Source organism: Haliaeetus leucocephalus, unplaced genomic scaffold (genome assembly GCF_000737465.1).
Source record: "Haliaeetus leucocephalus isolate CR32 unplaced genomic scaffold, Haliaeetus_leucocephalus-4.0 Scaffold1, whole genome shotgun sequence".
Lineage (NCBI taxonomy): Eukaryota > Metazoa > Chordata > Aves > Accipitriformes > Accipitridae > Haliaeetus > Haliaeetus leucocephalus.
The window spans coordinates 9,665,986-9,685,755 of record NW_010972437.1 but is presented as its reverse complement, the minus strand read 5'-3'; the positions used below and the strand labels follow the sequence as shown (position 1 = coordinate 9,685,755).

General features: G+C 36.6%; 1 protein-coding gene across 16 annotated transcripts in view; it reads left to right on the top strand.

The window, feature by feature from the left end:
- The window catches only part of AGPS (alkylglycerone phosphate synthase), a 92,659-nt gene that overhangs the window by 56,912 nt on the left and 15,977 nt on the right, over positions 1-19,770 (top strand). For all 16 annotated transcript variants that reach the window (XM_010566096.1, XM_010566130.1, XM_010566088.1 and 13 more), the window contains 9 exons: positions 354-433; positions 2,641-2,721; positions 5,993-6,118; positions 8,221-8,329; positions 8,756-8,883; positions 11,496-11,547; positions 13,870-13,946; positions 16,963-17,075; positions 18,772-18,841. In XM_010566096.1, coding sequence (XP_010564398.1) covers positions 354-433; positions 2,641-2,721; positions 5,993-6,118; positions 8,221-8,329; positions 8,756-8,883; positions 11,496-11,547; positions 13,870-13,946; positions 16,963-17,075; positions 18,772-18,841 — 836 coding nt within the window. The remainder of the gene's footprint in view (positions 1-353; positions 434-2,640; positions 2,722-5,992; positions 6,119-8,220; positions 8,330-8,755; positions 8,884-11,495; positions 11,548-13,869; positions 13,947-16,962; positions 17,076-18,771; positions 18,842-19,770) is intronic.

Genomic DNA, 19,770 nt, shown 5'->3' with positions numbered 1-19,770 from the left:
ATATATAGAAACCATAGCTATCTCTGTTTCTTGGATGGCTTTGTTATTTCTTATCCTTCCTTGTGTTAAAACTCTATTCTGGACTTAACAGAAGCAGCTGAGATGCTCACAGAATTTCATGGTTTGTTATAGAGTGCTGTTAAAGCATTGTCAGCTCCAATGCTGCCTTGACTTTGTGAAACCCGGTTTGGGAGAAGGGACAGCCTTAAAAGGCTAATCACTAGCCTCCAACAGTTAACTTCAGTGATCTTACTTCATTAAGTTCAATATCAGAAAGGAGGAAGAGGGGGATGGTATGTGAAGAAAAGCTATCTGAGAGTTTTATGATCACAATGTCACTCCCATATTTGCAGGAGGGACGAGTGTCTCTAGTGCCCTTGAATGTCCTGAAGAAGAAAAAAGAACAATTGTCTCGCTGGATACATCACAAATGGTATGTCTCTCAATTTTTAAATTTTTAATTATCCTAAGGTTACTTTGAATGGTGATCGCTAGAGAATATTTCTCTCTTTGCAAGAATAAAGTAAGTATGGAAGTATTCATCTGTACCATGCATGATTAAATTGGTACTCCTTCAGTTTAAGTGGTATTTGGCTGATGTTAGCCCTGTATTACTTCATGTGACCTGTATGTATTTGATAAGAAAAAAAATCACTGTTAAGCTGCCTTATAGCAGCTTTAAGTGAAAATTGGAGGACGCTACTATTCTTCTATATTGGAACTTGTATCTGAGGTTAAATGAAAGGCTAGGAGGAAGTTATTTGTTATTGCAAATTTCACTAGTTCTTGCAGACTTAAAAATACTTAAAGCAAAGGTTGGTAAGGTGACCCAATGACTATAAATCAACTTGAAGGATTGACTTTAAACAAAAAAAAACCCTAGATTTTTGTGTAGATAGCATCTTGAGAATGTGAAGTTCATAGCTTTGTGGCAGTCTAGAAATGGAATTCTGTAAACTTAGTGCTAGTTTTTCTTTCCATTATGAAGGAGCTTTATACTTTCAAAACGATAGTTTTATGACTATGTGGTAATAAGATGCTTCAGAAACAGCTCTGATGTAAGATTCTACTGCCTCTGAGTGCCTGCTCAGCTTATTAACTCCTTTAGCCTTGAACATAAAACCTGGGTTTTGGCTCTCATTTTCTCTCCTCAGTGGTGCTTGAGTTAAACTTATTTCTCAGTGTGTCTGGCTACAAAGTGATCTTTTCTGCAAAGGTGTAAATTGTGTATTGAAGGAAGCTCTTCAGGTGTCTGTATGGAGTGAACTCCAAAGAGTACAATACTGACTCAGGCCTTAATTTGAACTTATTGATTCATAGCCTGCAGCTTTGACTTCTCTCTGGTTTGGAGGTGGGAAAGGAATGTGGTTAACTTATAATCATGCTTTTGTGTCAGCTAGCTATTTAAGTATACAGCAAATCAGAAAATAGACCACTTTTCCTATGTCTTGGATGACTCTGCCAGCCAATTCTTGTAATCCTTAATGAGGAGGGAAAATAAGGAAATTAAGTGAAAAGAAGCATTGTCAGAGTTAAAACCTGGGAGTCTCAGAGTAGTTATGATTGGCTAAGCTTTACTATTTTAATAGACACTTAATGGGTATCTTAATTTTGTATGTAGGGTATATTGCATAAAAACTGATTTACATAAGCATCTTAGATCAGTTAAGCAGTTTATTTTGAAACTGAAGGTGTCTGAAAGGAGCTGAAATAGCTGGCTTTGAATAATTAATTAGCCCAGGTATTGTGAAGGGAGACCATTACTTTAAAGCATAGTTTAAGTTGGACTACAAGATGTCCACATTTGTCATTTGAAAAAAATCAAGGCAAAAGGAAGTTAGAGCTGTTCTCCTTCTATAATTTTGTGTATTACTGTTGTATAGAAGTATACCAGAATTGTACTTAAGAATGGAAAGTGGAAGGTGAAAGCTTCTGTGGTGTCCTTACTATAAACAAAGCTAACCCCATATTTGTTAAGTTTCTCCTTCATGTGGATTGTCCTTATTGATAAAAGTGCTTAGCGTACCATGTAACTTGTAGTGTTTACTACTTTTTCTGTTTAGTAGAATATACTGATGGGACAGTGAGTCCCATTAGATAAAATGATACAATCCTTCCAAGTATCTTAAATTTCTGAAGTACATACATACTCTGACATCCTGTAGTATATCTTGCTTCTAGCTTACTGTGTCAAAATCCAAGAGCTGAACTGGAATAACTGAGTGCAGTCTATTTAACCCATGGAGCATGTTTAAGAATACTTTTCTTGGTGGATACTTAATATCCAGATAGTCAGATTCACGCACCTTGAAGTATGTTAATTTTGAAAATCACTGTTATTGCTTAACTTCTCTAAGAGTTTTTACTTAATTCTTTCTGGCTCTTCTGCATTTTCTTCTGTAAACATTCCTAGTATAAATTGACTAACAATATGTATTCTTTTATAGTGGTTGACTTCATAAATTGTAACCTGTTGTGTAGCTGTTTGAGGGAGTAAGGGGGCTCAGGTTCCACTGCTGTAATAACTGGAGTTGTATTAATAGTAAACTGTATGACCAAGCATGTTGATCCTATAACATTAGGGAAGGAAATAAATGAAAATCTTTAACACATTCTTAGTTTTGATTGGCTTTTCAACAGAATCGGATTCTCTGGATAGATGAGAAAAACTTAACAGCTTGTGTGGAAGCTGGCATTGTTGGACAAGATCTGGAAAAACAGGTATGTTTAACTTGTCAAGCATCTAGTATTGCTCCATATTTTTCTTAGCTGTTCCTCATGTCTTGTCTAAATAACTGAATTCTAGCTTAATTCTTGTGTGTTTTCATGCAGACTCGTGTGGTAAGCATTATATGCATGGCTATGAACCATATCACATTGAATGCTGTATTTGATTAACGTTTTAAAATCTTTTCTTTTTAGCTCTAGCCATAAAATTTGATTACAGTAATAAGTTGACAATTCATAGGATGTAATGCTATACTTTGTTTCAGACCTTAGATGCGCCCTTGTGGTTGCAAGGTGTGACACTTGTTACCAAAACTCAAGGAAAGTTGAAATTGTCATTTTGTGATGCATGTTTTAGTCATTTTGGCCAGAGGTAGTTTTCTCAGGTTAGAGTATGTAACAGATTTGCTGTTGTTGCTGCTTCTTAAGGCTAGCTACAGGAGAGTAGCAGAAAGGATGGAGAGTTGCCCAAACCAAGAGTCCAGTGGAAGATTAGATCACCTTCATGTCTAAGTGACCTCTAGTGGCTCTTAATTGCAGTTTATCAGATGAGCCACAGCACTCTCAGGGTCTTTCTCAGTGCTCGTCTATAATCAAGCAAGTTGTGGATGTTTTTTACTATTCTTCAGGATGTGCAGTTCTGCTTATTTAAAAAAAAATATTCTAGGACTTGACTTGTTTGATAGCTAAATATTGTCTAAACTTTTCTTAGTGCCTAAATGCACTTTACAAATATGCAGGGATTTGAAGGGGTTTTTGAATGTTTTTTTTTTTCTGGATCACTTTTTAGAAGAAAACGTGTCATACTTGACTAACAGAGCTGTTTGTGATGGGGAAAGATAGCCTTTCCTGCCTCTTATTTTCCGTTTTATAATTTGATGTAATATTTTAACCTTTCCAGTCTGTTTCTTTCAAGCTTGGAATTAAAATGCAAAAAGAATATGCTCTGCATTTAAATAACATTTTTCTAGGGTAGTAGCTTATTTCACTACTATCTATCCTTTAAATGCCACAACTTTTCCTTTCATCTAGAGTAAGGGACTGTATTCCCTCGCTGCTTATAGCTCTTAGGAGCTGAAATACTACTGTTGCAGTTATTATTTTTCAATATTTTTGATGAAAAAAGTTTTTTCAGTCAGGTTTTTCTCTATGAAAAGAGGACTAGTAGTCAATTTGTTCAATATTGAATATAAACTTGTATTTGTACAAAGGTTTTAATATATGGAGTGACTCTGAGCATGTGAGGACTTCTGTGCCATTCGTTCAATGTGTAAAGAATATAAAATTAGATCATCTACTTAAAGTGTTTGTGTATATATATTTTAAACTCTTATTACATATACTGGAATTCCAGTATTACTAGCAAATGGGACGTGATTAAAGCTAGAACTCCAAGTTGTGCTTGTTTTGTGTAGTACAATCTGAGCATAACTATAATTTATTATTATAGTTAATGCCAATGCAGACTTCCACTGAAGTGCAGGTAGAATGCAGATGTACATCTGGACGGTACAAAGAAGAAACTGTTTGAAAGGCTTTTTCATTTGGTTTGCAGCTTGCTAGTATTAAATAAGCTTTGGATTGGAGGCTAATCCAACTTCTGTTGCCTTAAGAGACTTTACCAGTGTTATCTAGCAGTTACTCTGCAGTGAAGGGGTTTGGTGCCTTTACTGTGTTTCTTCATTTACAGATACTGTGAACCTTGTAACAGTAACTAAAATCAAGAGCTGAATTCTAAACAAATAATAGATTTGGAAAACCTGGTATTTGACGAAAGTTAGGCTATAAGTGCTATAATGGGGCATTCAAAGCCAATGTACACTTCACACATTTGTCTATCTTGGCTAGTGACTCTACTGTGATTTAAGACACTATTTTCTGTGGGGTGAGAACTCCAGATATTAGTGGGCTCGGTAGGAAAGCCTCAGGTTACTTGTTTTTTTCAGAACAGAATATGGAATAATAGCTGACAGATGAGGACTAAAGGTGACAAAAGGATAATGAAGATAGAACAATATTTGATATTGTTTTTTGTAATAAGTATTATCAATCAGATTGTGATTCTATAGGAAAAGCCAATACATATTCATATTTTCTGGATGAGGCTGTCTCTTGCATCTGCCAAGTCCATAGCATAATCTCTCACCTGTCCTGTAAGTGCTCTTAGCACATGCTGTTCATACAACAGGATTCAAGGAGTTCAAGTGCTTTGTACATGCACAGTCAGTTACAAATTTTCAGAAGCATGGTCTTCTGCTGTGCTTGTGTTTATACAACTTGTAGAACTTGGTAAGTTGTGACTGAAGCAAATTTCTTGTCCTCTTGGGGAATGAGGAAGGTGCAGGCTCCAACACTTCCTAATATATGACCAGTAAGCATATGAAGCCACAAGCTCCTCTGGTATGAGAGAGGACAGTGAGCTAGATGTATCACCACAGACATTATATAGAAGTGACTTTCAATCATTTAAGTTAGAACTACTTTGTACAACAGAACATAGTTAATGATCCACATTATGTGGCATACTTAAATACCTATGTCCAACTGGATTATTATCAGTTGGTCAGTGCAAATTGATCATCTCAAATGCACTAACACAGTTATCACTTAATGTGAGACTGTTGGGTCCTTAATTCTTCCTGTCCAACAGCTTTGGTGTTGCAATTCTGAGGGCATCCAATCAACCTCAGGTGCTGTGCAGATGGTAAAGCCAAGCTAATACAGAAAAATGAGAAACAAGTGACTACTTAATGTACAGGAATGTGTGATCTGCATCACAAATAGTTGACAGTGTTGCATACAGGAAGCTCAACCAGATGGCTGTATATTAAAACACATCACTCCTTGAGAGAATTAAGTACAGGCAATTTGCTCACATTTTCTGTAGACCTGCTACATATCACATTAGAATAGAAAGAACAAGAGATTAAGTGCCTTATATATTGGCAGCATTTGTGCAAAGTTGGCAGTTACTTACTTATTTTTTCCTCACATGTATTTGAATTTGCGCTTTCTTATGAACAATAGAGGTCTTAGTTTTAAAATGGGGGGGAGGAGTATTATAGGTTGATACATAGCACAGCATATGCACAGTAGAAGCAGAATCAATTTGCATTTTATTTATATACCAAAGACAAAACTTGTGCCTCAATAAATGGGTGTGGTCAGGGTACTTATATTTAAAAAAACCCCAACACCTAGATATTGAAGTTTGGAGTACTAAGCAAATGCAGGCTCTGTAGAATGTGTATTTTTCTTCCTTTAGCTTGCTGAAAGTGGCTTCTGTACAGGCCATGAACCAGACTCCATGGAGTTCAGTTCACTAGGAGGATGGGTAGCAACACGAGCATCAGGCATGAAAAAAAACATCTATGGAAACATTGAAGATCTGGTAAATAGTTCTAATACTTTTTCTAATGAATTATTCTGTTTGGAGGTTTATCCTTTACAATGACTCACAATGAGAGGGAAAAGGGATAGTAAATTGCAGTTCTCAAGTGATACAATTTTGGCATCAAATCTTGACTGAAATGCTTGTTTGCTTGCTTTTGGTATTAGTACTGATAATCCTTATGACTGATCTAAAATTGGTACTCACTGGCTAGCTTAAGGAATTGTCACCCTGTCCTGACTCTGGTGCTTTCTCCCACTGTTTTGTGCTCTCTATTAATCCAGTGTAATAATCCTGTCAAACTTTTAGGGTGATTCCAAAAGGTCCATGTTCTCTCCTACCTGTTGTGTGTTCCTGAAGTTGTCTAGTTGGATCATCTAACTCTGACAGCAAGCTAGCTCTTTCCACCTTCCTTTCCACCTTCCTACCTCCTCCTAGGCTAGTAGTTTTTTTCAAATCAGTAGGCTGATCTAATTGACCGTGTGGGTGCACACTGGTGAAATCTAATGCCACCACAAGGTCTGTAGGAACCGTGAGGAAGGAAGCAATGGACTGGGAATGGCAGTATTCTACTCTTGAATCTGTTTTAAGCATTAAAATGGTTCATTTTTATATTAACCTAAGTAATCTGTTTTCTAAAGCATATTTTTTGATTTGGAAATCTACCTTTTCTGTTATAACAAATACATTGATATAGTGAAGTTAAATCATCACTGTTCAGATTTTGCCTGCCTTTTTGCTTCAAACGTCCAGCTTTCTGTCACAGTTTGTAGAATAGCCCTTCCACACATGTGGGTGTTTTCCTTCTTTCCTGCAGCACACTTTAGGTAATGTATCCCCATCACCTCAGGCTTATTTGTCAGCTCATAGTTCAGATATGTTTGTTCTGTGTACAGATGAGACACTTTACTGTCAGTGACTGAGCTTGGCAGGAACTACACAGTTTTTATTTGGTAGGCCTGGCTGAACTAAAACTACCAGCACTTCCAAAGTGTTGTCTCTCCTACTGCCTGAAGTGTTACTGAACGGTACAGTTTTGCTTGTACTGGGAGATGTGAAGCAGAATGCCTTTCTATCAGGGAAGCATAACTTCAGGCTAAAACAGCTTCTGAAATTTTCATTAGGAGGAAATAGGATTAAAAATTGATTTGGAACAGTTCATGAGTTTCAAAATAGCCTAGTGAGAAAGCTTCAGGGAAGCGTTTACCTTCTGAGGAAATGTTATATCTAGAAATGGTGTGTTATATAAGCTGCCTAAAATCCACTTATTGCAGAATCAACAGTTTGTAAAATGCATATAATGAAATTCTTGAACAACTCAGAGCAGGGTGAAAATTACTTAGCTACCTGTGCTTGAAAGTTTTAAAGCCATCAGTTGAAATTCAGTAATTTTGCTTCACTTAAAGGCTTCACTAAAAAAACAAACCCAAAAACCCCAACAAAACAAAACCTACCCTTCCTTAGTATAAAATAATTGAATAAAGGATTAAAAAAAAATAAATCTGGTCTCTGTATTGCATGTACATGAATAAAGCTGGAAGCAATAACACTGAAAAAATTGTTTAAAAACCAACCTTCTAGCCTTACATATGTATTAGTCTTATGGCAGATTTAATACTAATAATCTATTTCACAAAGCTTACTTCTGTCTTTCCTCTGAAGAGAAACATTTCTGTAGCAACCAATGACTGAATTATATTCACTTTGTCAAGCAGCAGTTCTAAAGCAAAATTTAAACCCTCACTTTTTTCCTATGAAGTACTATGTATGATCTGGATTAAAATCCTAGTATTCATAAAGTACTGTCTACACTGAGAAAACAGTTTTAACTGGTATTGCATGCATGTAGCCAACAGCTGATTAGATTTGGCATAGAACTGGAAACAATCTGTTGTGTGGGCAAACTATGCTGTGTTAGAAATAATTGTTGGTAACAGTCTTCAGGTTATCCCAAATGTTCTTGGGGCTGCCTACAGAATGTCTAAAGTCTACAAAGCTGAACTGTATCAAGCTTAATATACATTTTGTAGAAAATAAATATCATACAAAAAAAATCTGTGCTTAATGCTAGTATTTATAGTCATTGCATATTGTTTAAACAGGTGATTCATATAAAAATGGTAACTCCAAGAGGAATAGTAGAAAAAAACTGTCAAGTACCTCGCATGTCAACAGGACCTGATATCCATCACTTCATTATGGGATCTGAAGGTATAAACGCAGTAATTTCACATAACTGCATCTTAATGCAGCTTCTGTAATGGCTTGATGATTTGAACATCTTTAATGCTGTGGCTCACAGTGTGTCTGAGTGGCATTATGCAGGCATGAATTTCTTGTGTTGGGATAATACATTGAGACCTTAATTAGGACTGTGAAGTTCAGCAACTCTGAACAGTGCTTAAAACAGATCTATGGAGTTAGCCTACAAGTCTAGTAACAAACATCATGATTTAGAGGATATCTTGTAAGAATTCACCATGTAAATAGTAAGGAACAAATCACCTACTACTGCAATACTGAATTTGTGGGACTTCTGACTTACGTTAACTTACTATATCCTGGTAAACAGTTAAGCTGGGTAACTTGCAAGAAGTATATCTTGCAACACTACTCAGTTTCTCTTTTTTCCTGAAGGAACTCTTGGAGTGGTTACTGAAGTTACGATAAAGATTCGCCCAGTCCCTGAATACCAGAAGTATGGCTCTGTGGTCTTCCCCAATTTTGAGCGAGGGGTGGCCTGCTTAAGGGAAGTGGCAAAGCAGGTAAAGAAAAGCTGGATGTTGACTTCCTTCAAGAACATAGATTCTAGCACTAGGGATGCTCTAGTATTTCTGGCAATTGATAAAAGGATTTGAGATAATATGAACCTCGTAAGTATATATAGTCCATGAGGCTTTTGGAAATTACGCAATTGAGGATTGAGCATGTTCTGAATTTGCTTGATATTCTGAGCCAAATTGTGGATGTGTCTTTTAATGGCTTTTTTTCAGTGGGAGTTATTTGCATATCTCAGCACAGAAAATTCAGCTTTGCATCTCCTTCAACAGAGAGCTTTATCCTCAGATTAATTCAGGACTATGTAAAAGGGACCAGTATTTAAAGGAATTAATTTGTAGCATGCAAGTAAAAGGCAGTTAAGTTTATGGTTTTGAAGTGACAAAGGAACAAAAGTCATGCAATGGGAGGATATGGCCTGTGTTTAGAAAACACTTCTTGAAGCACAGTGACATGTTCAGGTGAGCTGGATATTTTGAGGTGGAATTGTGTTTACACTGTAGTATTTAAACAGCCTTCTGAATAGTGTGGTCAGATGGTTTCAGGTAGCAAAACTCAGATGTGGGTATCCAAATTGCATAATGCTTTTCCTCATGGCTGTGCTTCCAAGCAAATCTTACACTGGCTAGCCACTTTTGTCACTGTCTTAGTCTAACTTTTCTTTGCTCTGTGCAAAACATATCAAGTCATTTCTACGAATGGTGGAATATACCCTGAGTTGGGGAAGTAATTTCAGAAATGTTTTAATTAATGCCAAACTAAACACAGCTTTACATTTTTTCAAGTGATTGGTCTAATTAATGACTTAATGTTCCAAGCCAGATGTTCAAACTGGTGTGTGTGAATGACATGTATATGCTAGTCAGCAGCACTTGCCAGTCCTACTGCCAGTGCTTCTACTGCTAGTGCTTGTTCTTCCTGTTAAAGGTACCTAAACAGACTGTTTGGGAATGCTTAATCATATGGCTGATCAACATTTTAAGTCAATTAAGGAACTAGTGTCTTTTCCCTAGCTATGGCCTTAGTTAGAAAAGGAAAAAAAAGGGACTATTAGCCATTTACTGTGGCTCCATTTCTAAGCTTCTGTTGCTGCTGCTGTTTCACTGCTTACTTGAGCCTGAACTACTTATTCCTCTCTTCTTTTGCCCCTTGCATCAATCTTGGTAGTAATTACAATGATTGCTATCTGGAAAAGCTGTTTCTTGTCTGTATTGGTCTACTTTAATGTAAGAATAACCGGCCTGCAGGTTGTGGGTGGATTGGTCTCATTTAAAACCACTCATCCAGCTTTCTTCTGTCAACCTGCCTGGTGAGCTATTGTAGTTCATGTTCATCCTTCCTATTGTTCACCCTCCATCATATCATTAATATACATTTGGTCGCACATGTCCAACCAAGTGATAGAGGAGTACTTCCGTATCCATATGATGAAGACTAGCCTAAAATTCAGGCTTTGTCATATTCCTCTGGCCATATGTTTCAGTATGACTGGACATGGCCATCACAGATTACACAGTGTAGGCATGTGTATGACCAGAAGCTTTCCTAATTGAAGGCAGCTGTTCTTACTGGTTTTCAAACTTCTGTACAGTGCAGAATCAAGATTGGATGCAGATACGGATTTTAATTGCAGTCTGATGGCAGAACACTAGTGTACTGGGTCTGGCTGGGATGTTTATTTTCTTCATAGCAGCCCATGTGGTGTGGTGTTATGTTTTGTATTTGTGAGAAAACAATGTTAACACACCAGTGTTATAGCTATTGCTGAACAGTGTGTACACAGTGTCAAGGCTTTGTTTCTTGCTCTCCTCCAACCAGCAAGTAGATTGGGAGCAGATGAGAGGCTAGGAGGGAATGCAGTTGGGACAGCTGACACAAATTGACCAAAGAGATATTCCATACCATATAACATCATAGCCAGAAATAAAACTGGAGGGGGGGAGTTTTTCAGGGGTTGTCATTGCCTGAGGCCTACCTGGATATTGGTCAGTTGGTGGTAGTTGATTGCTTTTTGCATCGCTTTTTGGTGTTGGTTTTTTTCCCCATTTTGCTTATCAAGCCGTCTTTATCTCAACCCATGAGTTTTCCCACTTTTGCCCTTCTGATTTTTCTCCCCTGTCCCACTGTGGGGGAGTGAGTGAGCAGCTGTGTAGTGCTTAGCTGCCTGCCAGGGTTAACCCACAACAATTAGACTTTCAATGGATTTGTAATATATGTTTATACTTGATTACATAGCAACCTAAGCTTGATATTCTAATAGAGTATGGTATCTTTAGTGCGTATGGCAATTTAGAAAAACAGTCAATACTTGAAGGTCAAAGATGTTTGGACTTAATCCTATGTTGGCTTGAGGTTAAACTGAAAATTCTCAATGCATTATACCTAGATATACCTAATAGATGTTGCTATTCAAGTGAAAACAAGCTTATTGTCACCCCTTTTCAATGATGATGATGATGGCCATAGGTCTCTGGTATCAAAGTGTGCTTTCTTGTGTGCTATTTTTCAATGAAAATTTGATTGTCATGAATTTCAGCAAAACTGTGTATGTAATATTTTTATTTTTCCTCTCTCTCATTCCCCTAACTTTGTCCTCAAGAGATGTGCTCCTGCATCAATTCGCCTTGTTGACAATGCACAGTTTCAGTTTGGTAAGTATGTAGATCTTCTTGGACTAATATCTGTTTCCAAAGGTCTTGATTTTTAGTAGCTTAAGTCTGGTTTGGGTGGTAATTCTTTTGCTCAAAACTAGACGAAGAGGGCAATGAACTGAAGTTCAAACTCCAGCTAGTGCCATAATGTGTACTTTCAGAAACAGAAGCCTGTCTTTGTCTCTGGGGAAACAGCATCAACTACAACAGTCAGTAAAGAGCCATGCTCTGCATATAAATACATGTGATTTTTTTGCTACCTTTTCATTCTTGGCATGTAGTCTACTGGAGTGTTTGAAATTCTGGAGGCACTTCCTCTATTGTGCTGTAAAGGAGCAGAGATGATAGTTTTGCAATGTAGTACTTGAAACATTTTCTTGCTAAGAGTACTAATGAGAAGTCGGTTGTGGAAAAAAAATCAGAACGCAGGCACCTTACTTTGAAGGGAAGTTGGTTGCTTCCTTTAAATTTCATAAAAGCATCACAAGTGGTATATAAATTCCTTAGAAGTAGGAGTTTTTTTGAAAATATTCTGATGTGGCAATTATTGTTTGGGTGGGAGAGGGGCAATGACGTCAAAAGTGAGCCGTCTATTTTTAAAAGAAGCTCAGGTGTAGTAAATGTCATAAGTGTATGCAGTTAGAACTAAGCTGTAGGCTTTAATTATAGAAAGTCAATGAAGCTACTAGAAGGTTACTGAACACAAATTTTGTGAAATTTTGACTAGTTCAAATACCTAAATAGGACAATGTCAGACATGCAGAGCAATCATTTTTGAGCAATTCTTAAGGAAAGCTGTAATTTTAAACTGTAGGAAATTTGGCAAAAGATGTCTTCTGGCTCAAGACACTCTCGAGGAGAACCTAAAGTTCCACTACCCAAAAGCTAATAGTTTACAGAACTTGAAGGTCTTGCTGAGACCATGCTGTTTTGATTGTAACCAGAAGATGAAAATGTACAGTGTGACTGACCTTGAAAACCTCTATTTTAATATCCCTTGAACAAGTCAGAATTTCTGAAACTTCTTTTGGACAGAAGCCTCAGTGATGAATCTTGACTTCAAATGACATTAATATGATGGTGTTGACAAAGTTGAACTTTGTTTTTCAAACCAAGGAAATCAGAGTTTGTGAGACCCGAGAGCCCAGCAAGCCTTGCTGCTTGCTTTGGTCACTATTGTGTTATACTGTTTCTCTAACATGTACAACAGAAAGCGGATGCATTTTTCTTTCTTTTTAATTGGGAAGAAGTTTGACCACTTACAAGCTTTAAACCCAACACTGAATAAATCATTCTTCTACTTTTTAGCTTTGATCTGAGGTTGCAGCTTGTATGGTCACCCGCAAAACATAGTTTCAGCTGTGTCAATACAGATTTTTCTTGTAGTTGTTATTAAGTGGGCTTAAATTCAGTAGTTTTTACGGATTATAGTTTAATAAATTCGTGTTCTTCTGCTATCCGGTGCTTTTTTTGTGTGCTTGCTTAAGTGTGCTTGGAGGTGTACTCCTTGGGGTTTGTTCATATCTGCAGGGAGAGTAATCAATTGCAGAAGCTCATGCTTTATTCAGGAGGAAATACTTTGTGAAGTATTTTAGAAGGAAGTATCATGTAAATGGTGCATAACTTTTTTATGAATTGGGCTCACAGCATGTAGGCCAGATGCAAGACTGTTAAAGTGAAGCAGTAATGGGAATTCAGAAGTTGCTTGTGACTAAAAACAATGGAACAAACAGTAAAAGGCTTTCATCTCAATTAAACCCAGTCCTGAGGCAGAGATGTTAATTTAACAGACTCCAAGACACCATTTATATATCCTGGTAATTTTAGTTCCCTGTATGTGATTAAGGAAGCAATTATAGCTTTATGTAGAAAATTTTGCACAAGTGACACAACCGTTACAGAAAAAATTGCTTAACTCCTAACTTGTACCATTTTGGGCTATTGGTTTCAGTGGTTTTGGCATAACTTTAAAAAAGGTCACTGATTTTGCTCAGGTTTTGTAGTGTTAAAAACTAATGAAGTGCTCTTTTAAATTTTCCATATGCCACATACTTGTGAAGGTCTAAACTAGGGCAGCCTTAATTAAAGTGTCAAATGAAGTATTTGTGCGCAGTTGTATGTATGCCTTTAAAAAAAAAATTAATGAAAACCTTTTCTTAAATCATCTTCTAAATGAGTAGAGTGAAGTCTCTTTATGATAATCAAAGTGCTCCAAGTGATTCTTGCAACTTTGACTACTAAGCTATATTTTATTTGCCCATTGAAGTAGGAATTTTAAGAGTACTTTTTGCCTAACGTACCCTTTTCCACTTTTTGCCAAAGGTCATGCTCTTAAACCACAAGTTGCTTCCATTTTTACATCATTTTTGGATGGACTGAAAAAATTCTACATCACAAAGGTAACTTTGGGGGTTTAATACTGTTTGGAACTTGGCATGCTATTCATAAAATTTGAGATTTTTTGGTATACTGTCTCTAATGCAGCTGAGTTTGAGTGTAACAGATCCTGCTTTCAGTATCACTTAAGATTATCAAGGTGGTTTAATTCAAAATGAGATTATCTATTTGAGGAGTTATTCCATGAGAGCTGTTCTCACTGGTCATATCTGTAGATGAGATTAGTGTGCCTTATCTAATAGTGAGTTGGTGACAGAGTAAGGCTGGAACCAATTTATCTAGCTTGCAGATCACACTGATCATCAGTTAATCCTGATGGAGAGAAGCTAACACTTTACTATCTTTTCCTCTTCGCAGATTTTGTCAAGACATGATTTACCTTGTTTTTACAATGAACTAGAATTTTGGGAGAACCTCAAGATATGTCTTGAATTGCCCATATAAATTAGTTTTTTGTCTTTTGAGAATTCATCCCAATGAATACCCTTTTTAATCCAGAATTATCTGGTACTAAAATTATTTTACCTAGGCTTTTGTATTAAATAATTTGTCTTGTTATTGATTTTTTTTCCCCTCCAAATTAGCTGACTAGAGCGTTCCTGCAAATATGGGTATTCAAATGTAGAAAATGGCATCATCCTGGATTTAGGTAACTTAGGTAGGAGGAGGTAAACATTCCATTCTGATCTGATAATATTGACTGACTTCAAGGAGTGGACTTACTTGAGAGGCAGTGGCTAGTGTTGATTCTGCTGCATTTTCTTGTGCTACTGAAGTAGAAAATGCCACGTGTCTAGGGACTTTTTCTAGGGAATACCTATTAGGTTTAGAGATAGCACAAAAATTTTGCCTTCCCTCCTTGATCTACTGTAGTGCAGAAATATCTAAAATAGTAAAGGTTTTGGCAACAAGATTGCTGTCAGTTTGAAACGGTCCTAGTTGGAAATATCTACTGCTTCTGTAGTCAGCAACAAGCATCACTGCTTCTTGGGATGTTGTATCACCAAGGGATGTTGCATGCCAATTCCAATTCTTCCAGCTCTGCAGGAGAAAAAGAACATGGGGAAATGAGAGAAATGCTAAGTAATACTGATGCAGAGATTCTAGGTTGGTAACCAATCTGGAGCTCTTATGTCAGGGCTCAGTCCCCTGGTGTATATGAGCAACTGCTACTTCAGAGAAAATCCCAGCTGGGATGGGATGTAGGAGTAGAGAAAGGAGCAAGTTTAATGACCCTGAGACTGATATTGCAGGTGTTACTGGGACCAAGATACTCAAATCCATCTTATGCTTATTTCATCTGTGAATTCCTCCCTGTAAAAAAACCCAAACAAACCCAAAACCAAACAAAAAATAAACAAACAAAACCCCCAAACATCGGCATACAGAACACACCAGACTAACACTTCATTCTTTTATTGAACAGAGTAGTTGTTTAACTGATACCACTTCAGAGAATAGGGACAAAGTTTTTGTGGTTTACAGTCCTCCATGTAATTTGGGACTGTTCACTTATAGATGAATGCTCTAGGTATTGTTTGTCTAGTAGTTCATGCTGTAGCTAGTTCTTCCAATGCCTCTTAAAGAGAACTGTAAGGTGTTAGCTGAGCATTACAGCCAAAAGATGGCAGAATAGATGAAATGATTCATACTAGATGAAATACAAGTGGTTCTAGAACAACAAGGGACTGTAAATAGCATCTTAATAGACCTTTTTTATTCCTGTCCTTGGAGTTTATCAGTGTAGTAACAATATTTATTTCTATTATGCTAGCTATGCTGTTTTTGTAGGACTAATGGCTAAGACAGATCCTTTGCCTGGGGAGGTATATTCTGTTTCGCAGTCATTTTCATAGTGTTCTCTTGTTGGGAGTGGTAGGATGCAATATCCTTTTGAGAAATACTAATTTGGATGTTTCTGGGGATCACTGTACAGATATGAGATCATTGGCTGGAGGACTGAGCCACCCTAAGATACCTGGTCTCCTTGCTGTTTTTTGGATCATCCTGGTACTCTTAGTTAACTTCTAGTACAGATAATGTGTTCAGTTAAGGAAATAATAAAAGGAATAGCAACTAACTGGGATTTTTTGCAGCATAGCTGTTGCACATAAAGGATGAATTTGAATCTCTTGACTATTAATGTAACTTCATATAACCATGCTTGGTGCTTAAGTAACAAGTTACCACAAGCAGAGTGGAGACTGGAAGAGATGAATCCCACTGGAAAGGGAAATGCTTCAAAAAAATAATTGTTGGTCAGTATACATATTAAGAATATGTTCTAAATCATAAATTTTTACCCTTTCTAACTGTGGAAAAAGTTAATAAACTTTATGCAACTTTATATTCATCTCCATTCTGTCTGAAACCTGCGTAGTAGTGGTAGTTCACTGGAGCTAAATAATAAATAAAGGTATGCAGAAAATAAATAAGGCTCTTACTTTTTGGACCTATTGTGAAGATATCACTCTTGACTGTTACTCCTGAAACAAAGCCATATCTTCCCATTTCCACTGGGATATGCTCCCTGCCACAAGTTTAGAAGTTATTTTCCTTCCATAGTGTTTTTCCCAGCATAGAGATTTTCTGTGGCACACTGCTGATACGACTGATTTTTGAGAGCAGTGACATGTATGGTCATTATAGTCATCTTCCTGCTTTAATACAGGAATAGTTGATAAAATACAAATGTCTCCCTACTGCTCAAAGCATTTGGGACCTGTTCTTTCTTCAGAATAGGTAGACAGCTGTTATGTCTATCCTGCTTTTTAACAGGAGAAAAAGGTGACAGATAATCTGTTATTTCAGTGGGCTTGTGAATGTGTGTCCTGTCAAGGAAAAACTTGATTGTTTTGGGAGTAAATTTTTGAAAGATGTTTTTTTCCTAATCCTTCCTCTTAGTTGCAACAACACTTATTAACCAGAGCACATGCTGTGTATTTGAAAAGTAAAAACTCATTGCTTGTATTCTATCACATAGGCTGTGACATAATGCAAAGTTTTCTCTCTTTGCAGTTTAAAGGATTTGATCCCAACATACTGTGTGTGGCTACCTTGCTCTTTGAGGGTGATAGAGAGAAGGTTCTTCAGCATGAAAAGCAAGTCTATGATATTGCCACCAAGTTTGGGTATGCTTTTCAAAGAACTTCTTCATATGAAGAAACTGTTCGAGAAAAAATAGGATTACCATATTTTTTATAGCGATTGCTGTATGGACATGTTCTCAATTTACTAGTTTGAAATGGCAATAATTAATTAGCTACTGAATGTTCCCTTTGATAAATACAGCTTGTACTAACTCTTAATATGTAACTTTACTGAGAAACTTCAGCTGTCTGTGTATTGCAGAAAAATAAGTACTTGACTAAATATAGAATTGATGTTATTAAAATGGGAACTAGCCCTTGTAATTGTTTATAGACATAGAAGTTGCTTATTTTGCAATACTAGACCCTATGTTTTAACTCCAGAATGGGAAGACAATCATAAGGGTAATATTAAATCTTTGCAGAATTAGTGTGAGCATATGAATATAAGAAGCTTGTTTAAAAGAGGAGCTTGTGTTTAGTTAAAGGAATGCAGTGAATTTTTGTCCCACAGACTGTTTTCCATTCTTACAAAGGAACAGAAAACATTCATTGGAGTGGCAGGCTGAGTAATATCAGGTAGTTTCTGTCCTTCTGCTTTGATTAACTGTGATAGAAAACCAGCATTAAAAGTATGATTTGTCAAAAATATACTTTCTTCTTAAGAAAGTTATTGCTAGTATTAGTCTCACCTATTCAAATATATGTAAATATTGTTTTATCCATTTCAAGGCTATCCTTTCTGAAATTTGTTTTCATTGTGTTTTCATTCTACCACTTATAATAGCTTATAAAAGTGATATTTCTTGTGAGCAGCTTGCTAACATTCATTGATAAGAATAGCATTGCTCTTGATCTTAAAGAGTATTTTAGTTATTTTAATGGTGTATGCAAGAAAAGGCTTCAACTGTGAATCCTTTTGTATTTTGGTATTTCAAGATGGTGTATTGATAAGGGGGGGAAACTTGTCTGTTAGAAGATGGTGCTGTCTGTGCTGCTCAGTTAAGTCTATTAGTTAAGGGTTTAATAGTTTAACCTGGTCTAAAATGCTTTAATTCTATCCTTCTTCAGGATGTCTGATTTCCACCCCCTGCCCCCCGCTCAGATTTAGGGAAGCTTCTAGGAAGACTGATTACAGATACATAGCACTTTGTTGTTCTCAGAAACCAATTGTTAAAACAGACTTTCATAATGCTCCTTACTTGACTGGCGAGCAAAAGCAAGCCTCCCTTTTGCTTTAGAGTTGTCTCTGGTTTTTATCTATTCACATCACTTACGCTTTTGGGATCTTAAGTCAGTAGTCTTGCTCTCATGACCTGTGAGCATACAAGTGCACAAATCCAACATGCTTAAAAAGTGTTACATATATTCCTGTAAATGAACATCAAGGATATACTATGTCTAGTTCCGTTTTCCCTGCTCTTTTTTTGTTGTTTGAAGACTGTTATTTTGAAGACTGATGTTTGAAGACTATTATTTTAAGATGACATCAAATGTTTTGTTATTATTCATCTTCAGATTATGGAATGAAAAGAGAAATGCAAAGAGTTAACGGTCTGGTCTGAAGTAACTTCTCATCTCTAGTGAAGAAGAGACCCTACTATTCGCAACATTTGTAACACAGCTTAGAGACAGCTAAACTTGCACCTATGTTTGATAATCAAAGTATTAATTTTCTAATTCTTTTTACAAACTGACTACTTTGCTGTAAAGTTAATTAAATTCTTGTTAATTGCAGTGGCTTGGCAGCAGGAGAAGATAATGGACAGAGAGGATATATGCTGACATTTGTCATCGCTTACATTCGGGTAGGTCATCTTTTGTCTGCCTGCTGAAACTTCTGTTAATAGAACAAAACCTAGAAATGTCTTTTTGAAGATGCTTTCTCTGAAATCTAAATGCAGGTCTCCTTGGGTGATATCTCAAACTTCTCCCAGAGGTTGTATCTCTTCCATTTTTGATTAGTGTTTACTTATGGAACTTCATCTGCAAAACACCATAAAAACATTAATTTATGTTTTTGTTAAGAAAATAGTTTCTAATAAAGAATAGAGAAAATTAGACTGAAGAATCCACTAGCAGTTGCTAAATAAACCAGATCAGACTTATAAATACAGGTTGAATGTAATTGGAGGCTGGGAGAGTACTTTACTCATGCTCACTCAGCTCTTGTTCTTTGTTGGACATCTGCTTATGGCTGTGGTTCAGCTCAGAATTCCAGGACAAATGGACCTTTAGTCTGAACTGCCGCAGCTGTTCTTATGAATCTTACTGTTTAAGAGGTTGTTTTTCAGAATAGTATGCATATCCTGAGTGCTAGATTTTATCTGGCTTTTATAATCAGGGGCGAATCACTGAATTTCCTTTTATTTCAGCAGGCTATATGGAAAATGGGCAAAATGTTTGTCTCTATTCTACTTAGGAATTACATTCCAAGTAAATATTTCTACTAGGTATTGTATTGGTTAGCACAGTGGAGCTCTTGGCTTGATGTTAGTGATACAAATATTTGATTAGTGTAGGCATGCTGATAGTCTGACAAGTTGTCTTGCTATAGCCATGACATCAAAGACACAGTTGATAAACATTTTGAAGAGCTACTCTATTTCCATAAATATAAACTAATGTCACTGGGATAGATGGGTGTTTTTGCTAAATAGACTTTCTGTTTTTCTTGTACAAACTAACTAAAGTTGCTCAATTGTTAGCTATGTAGCATACACTGAAATCCCAGATG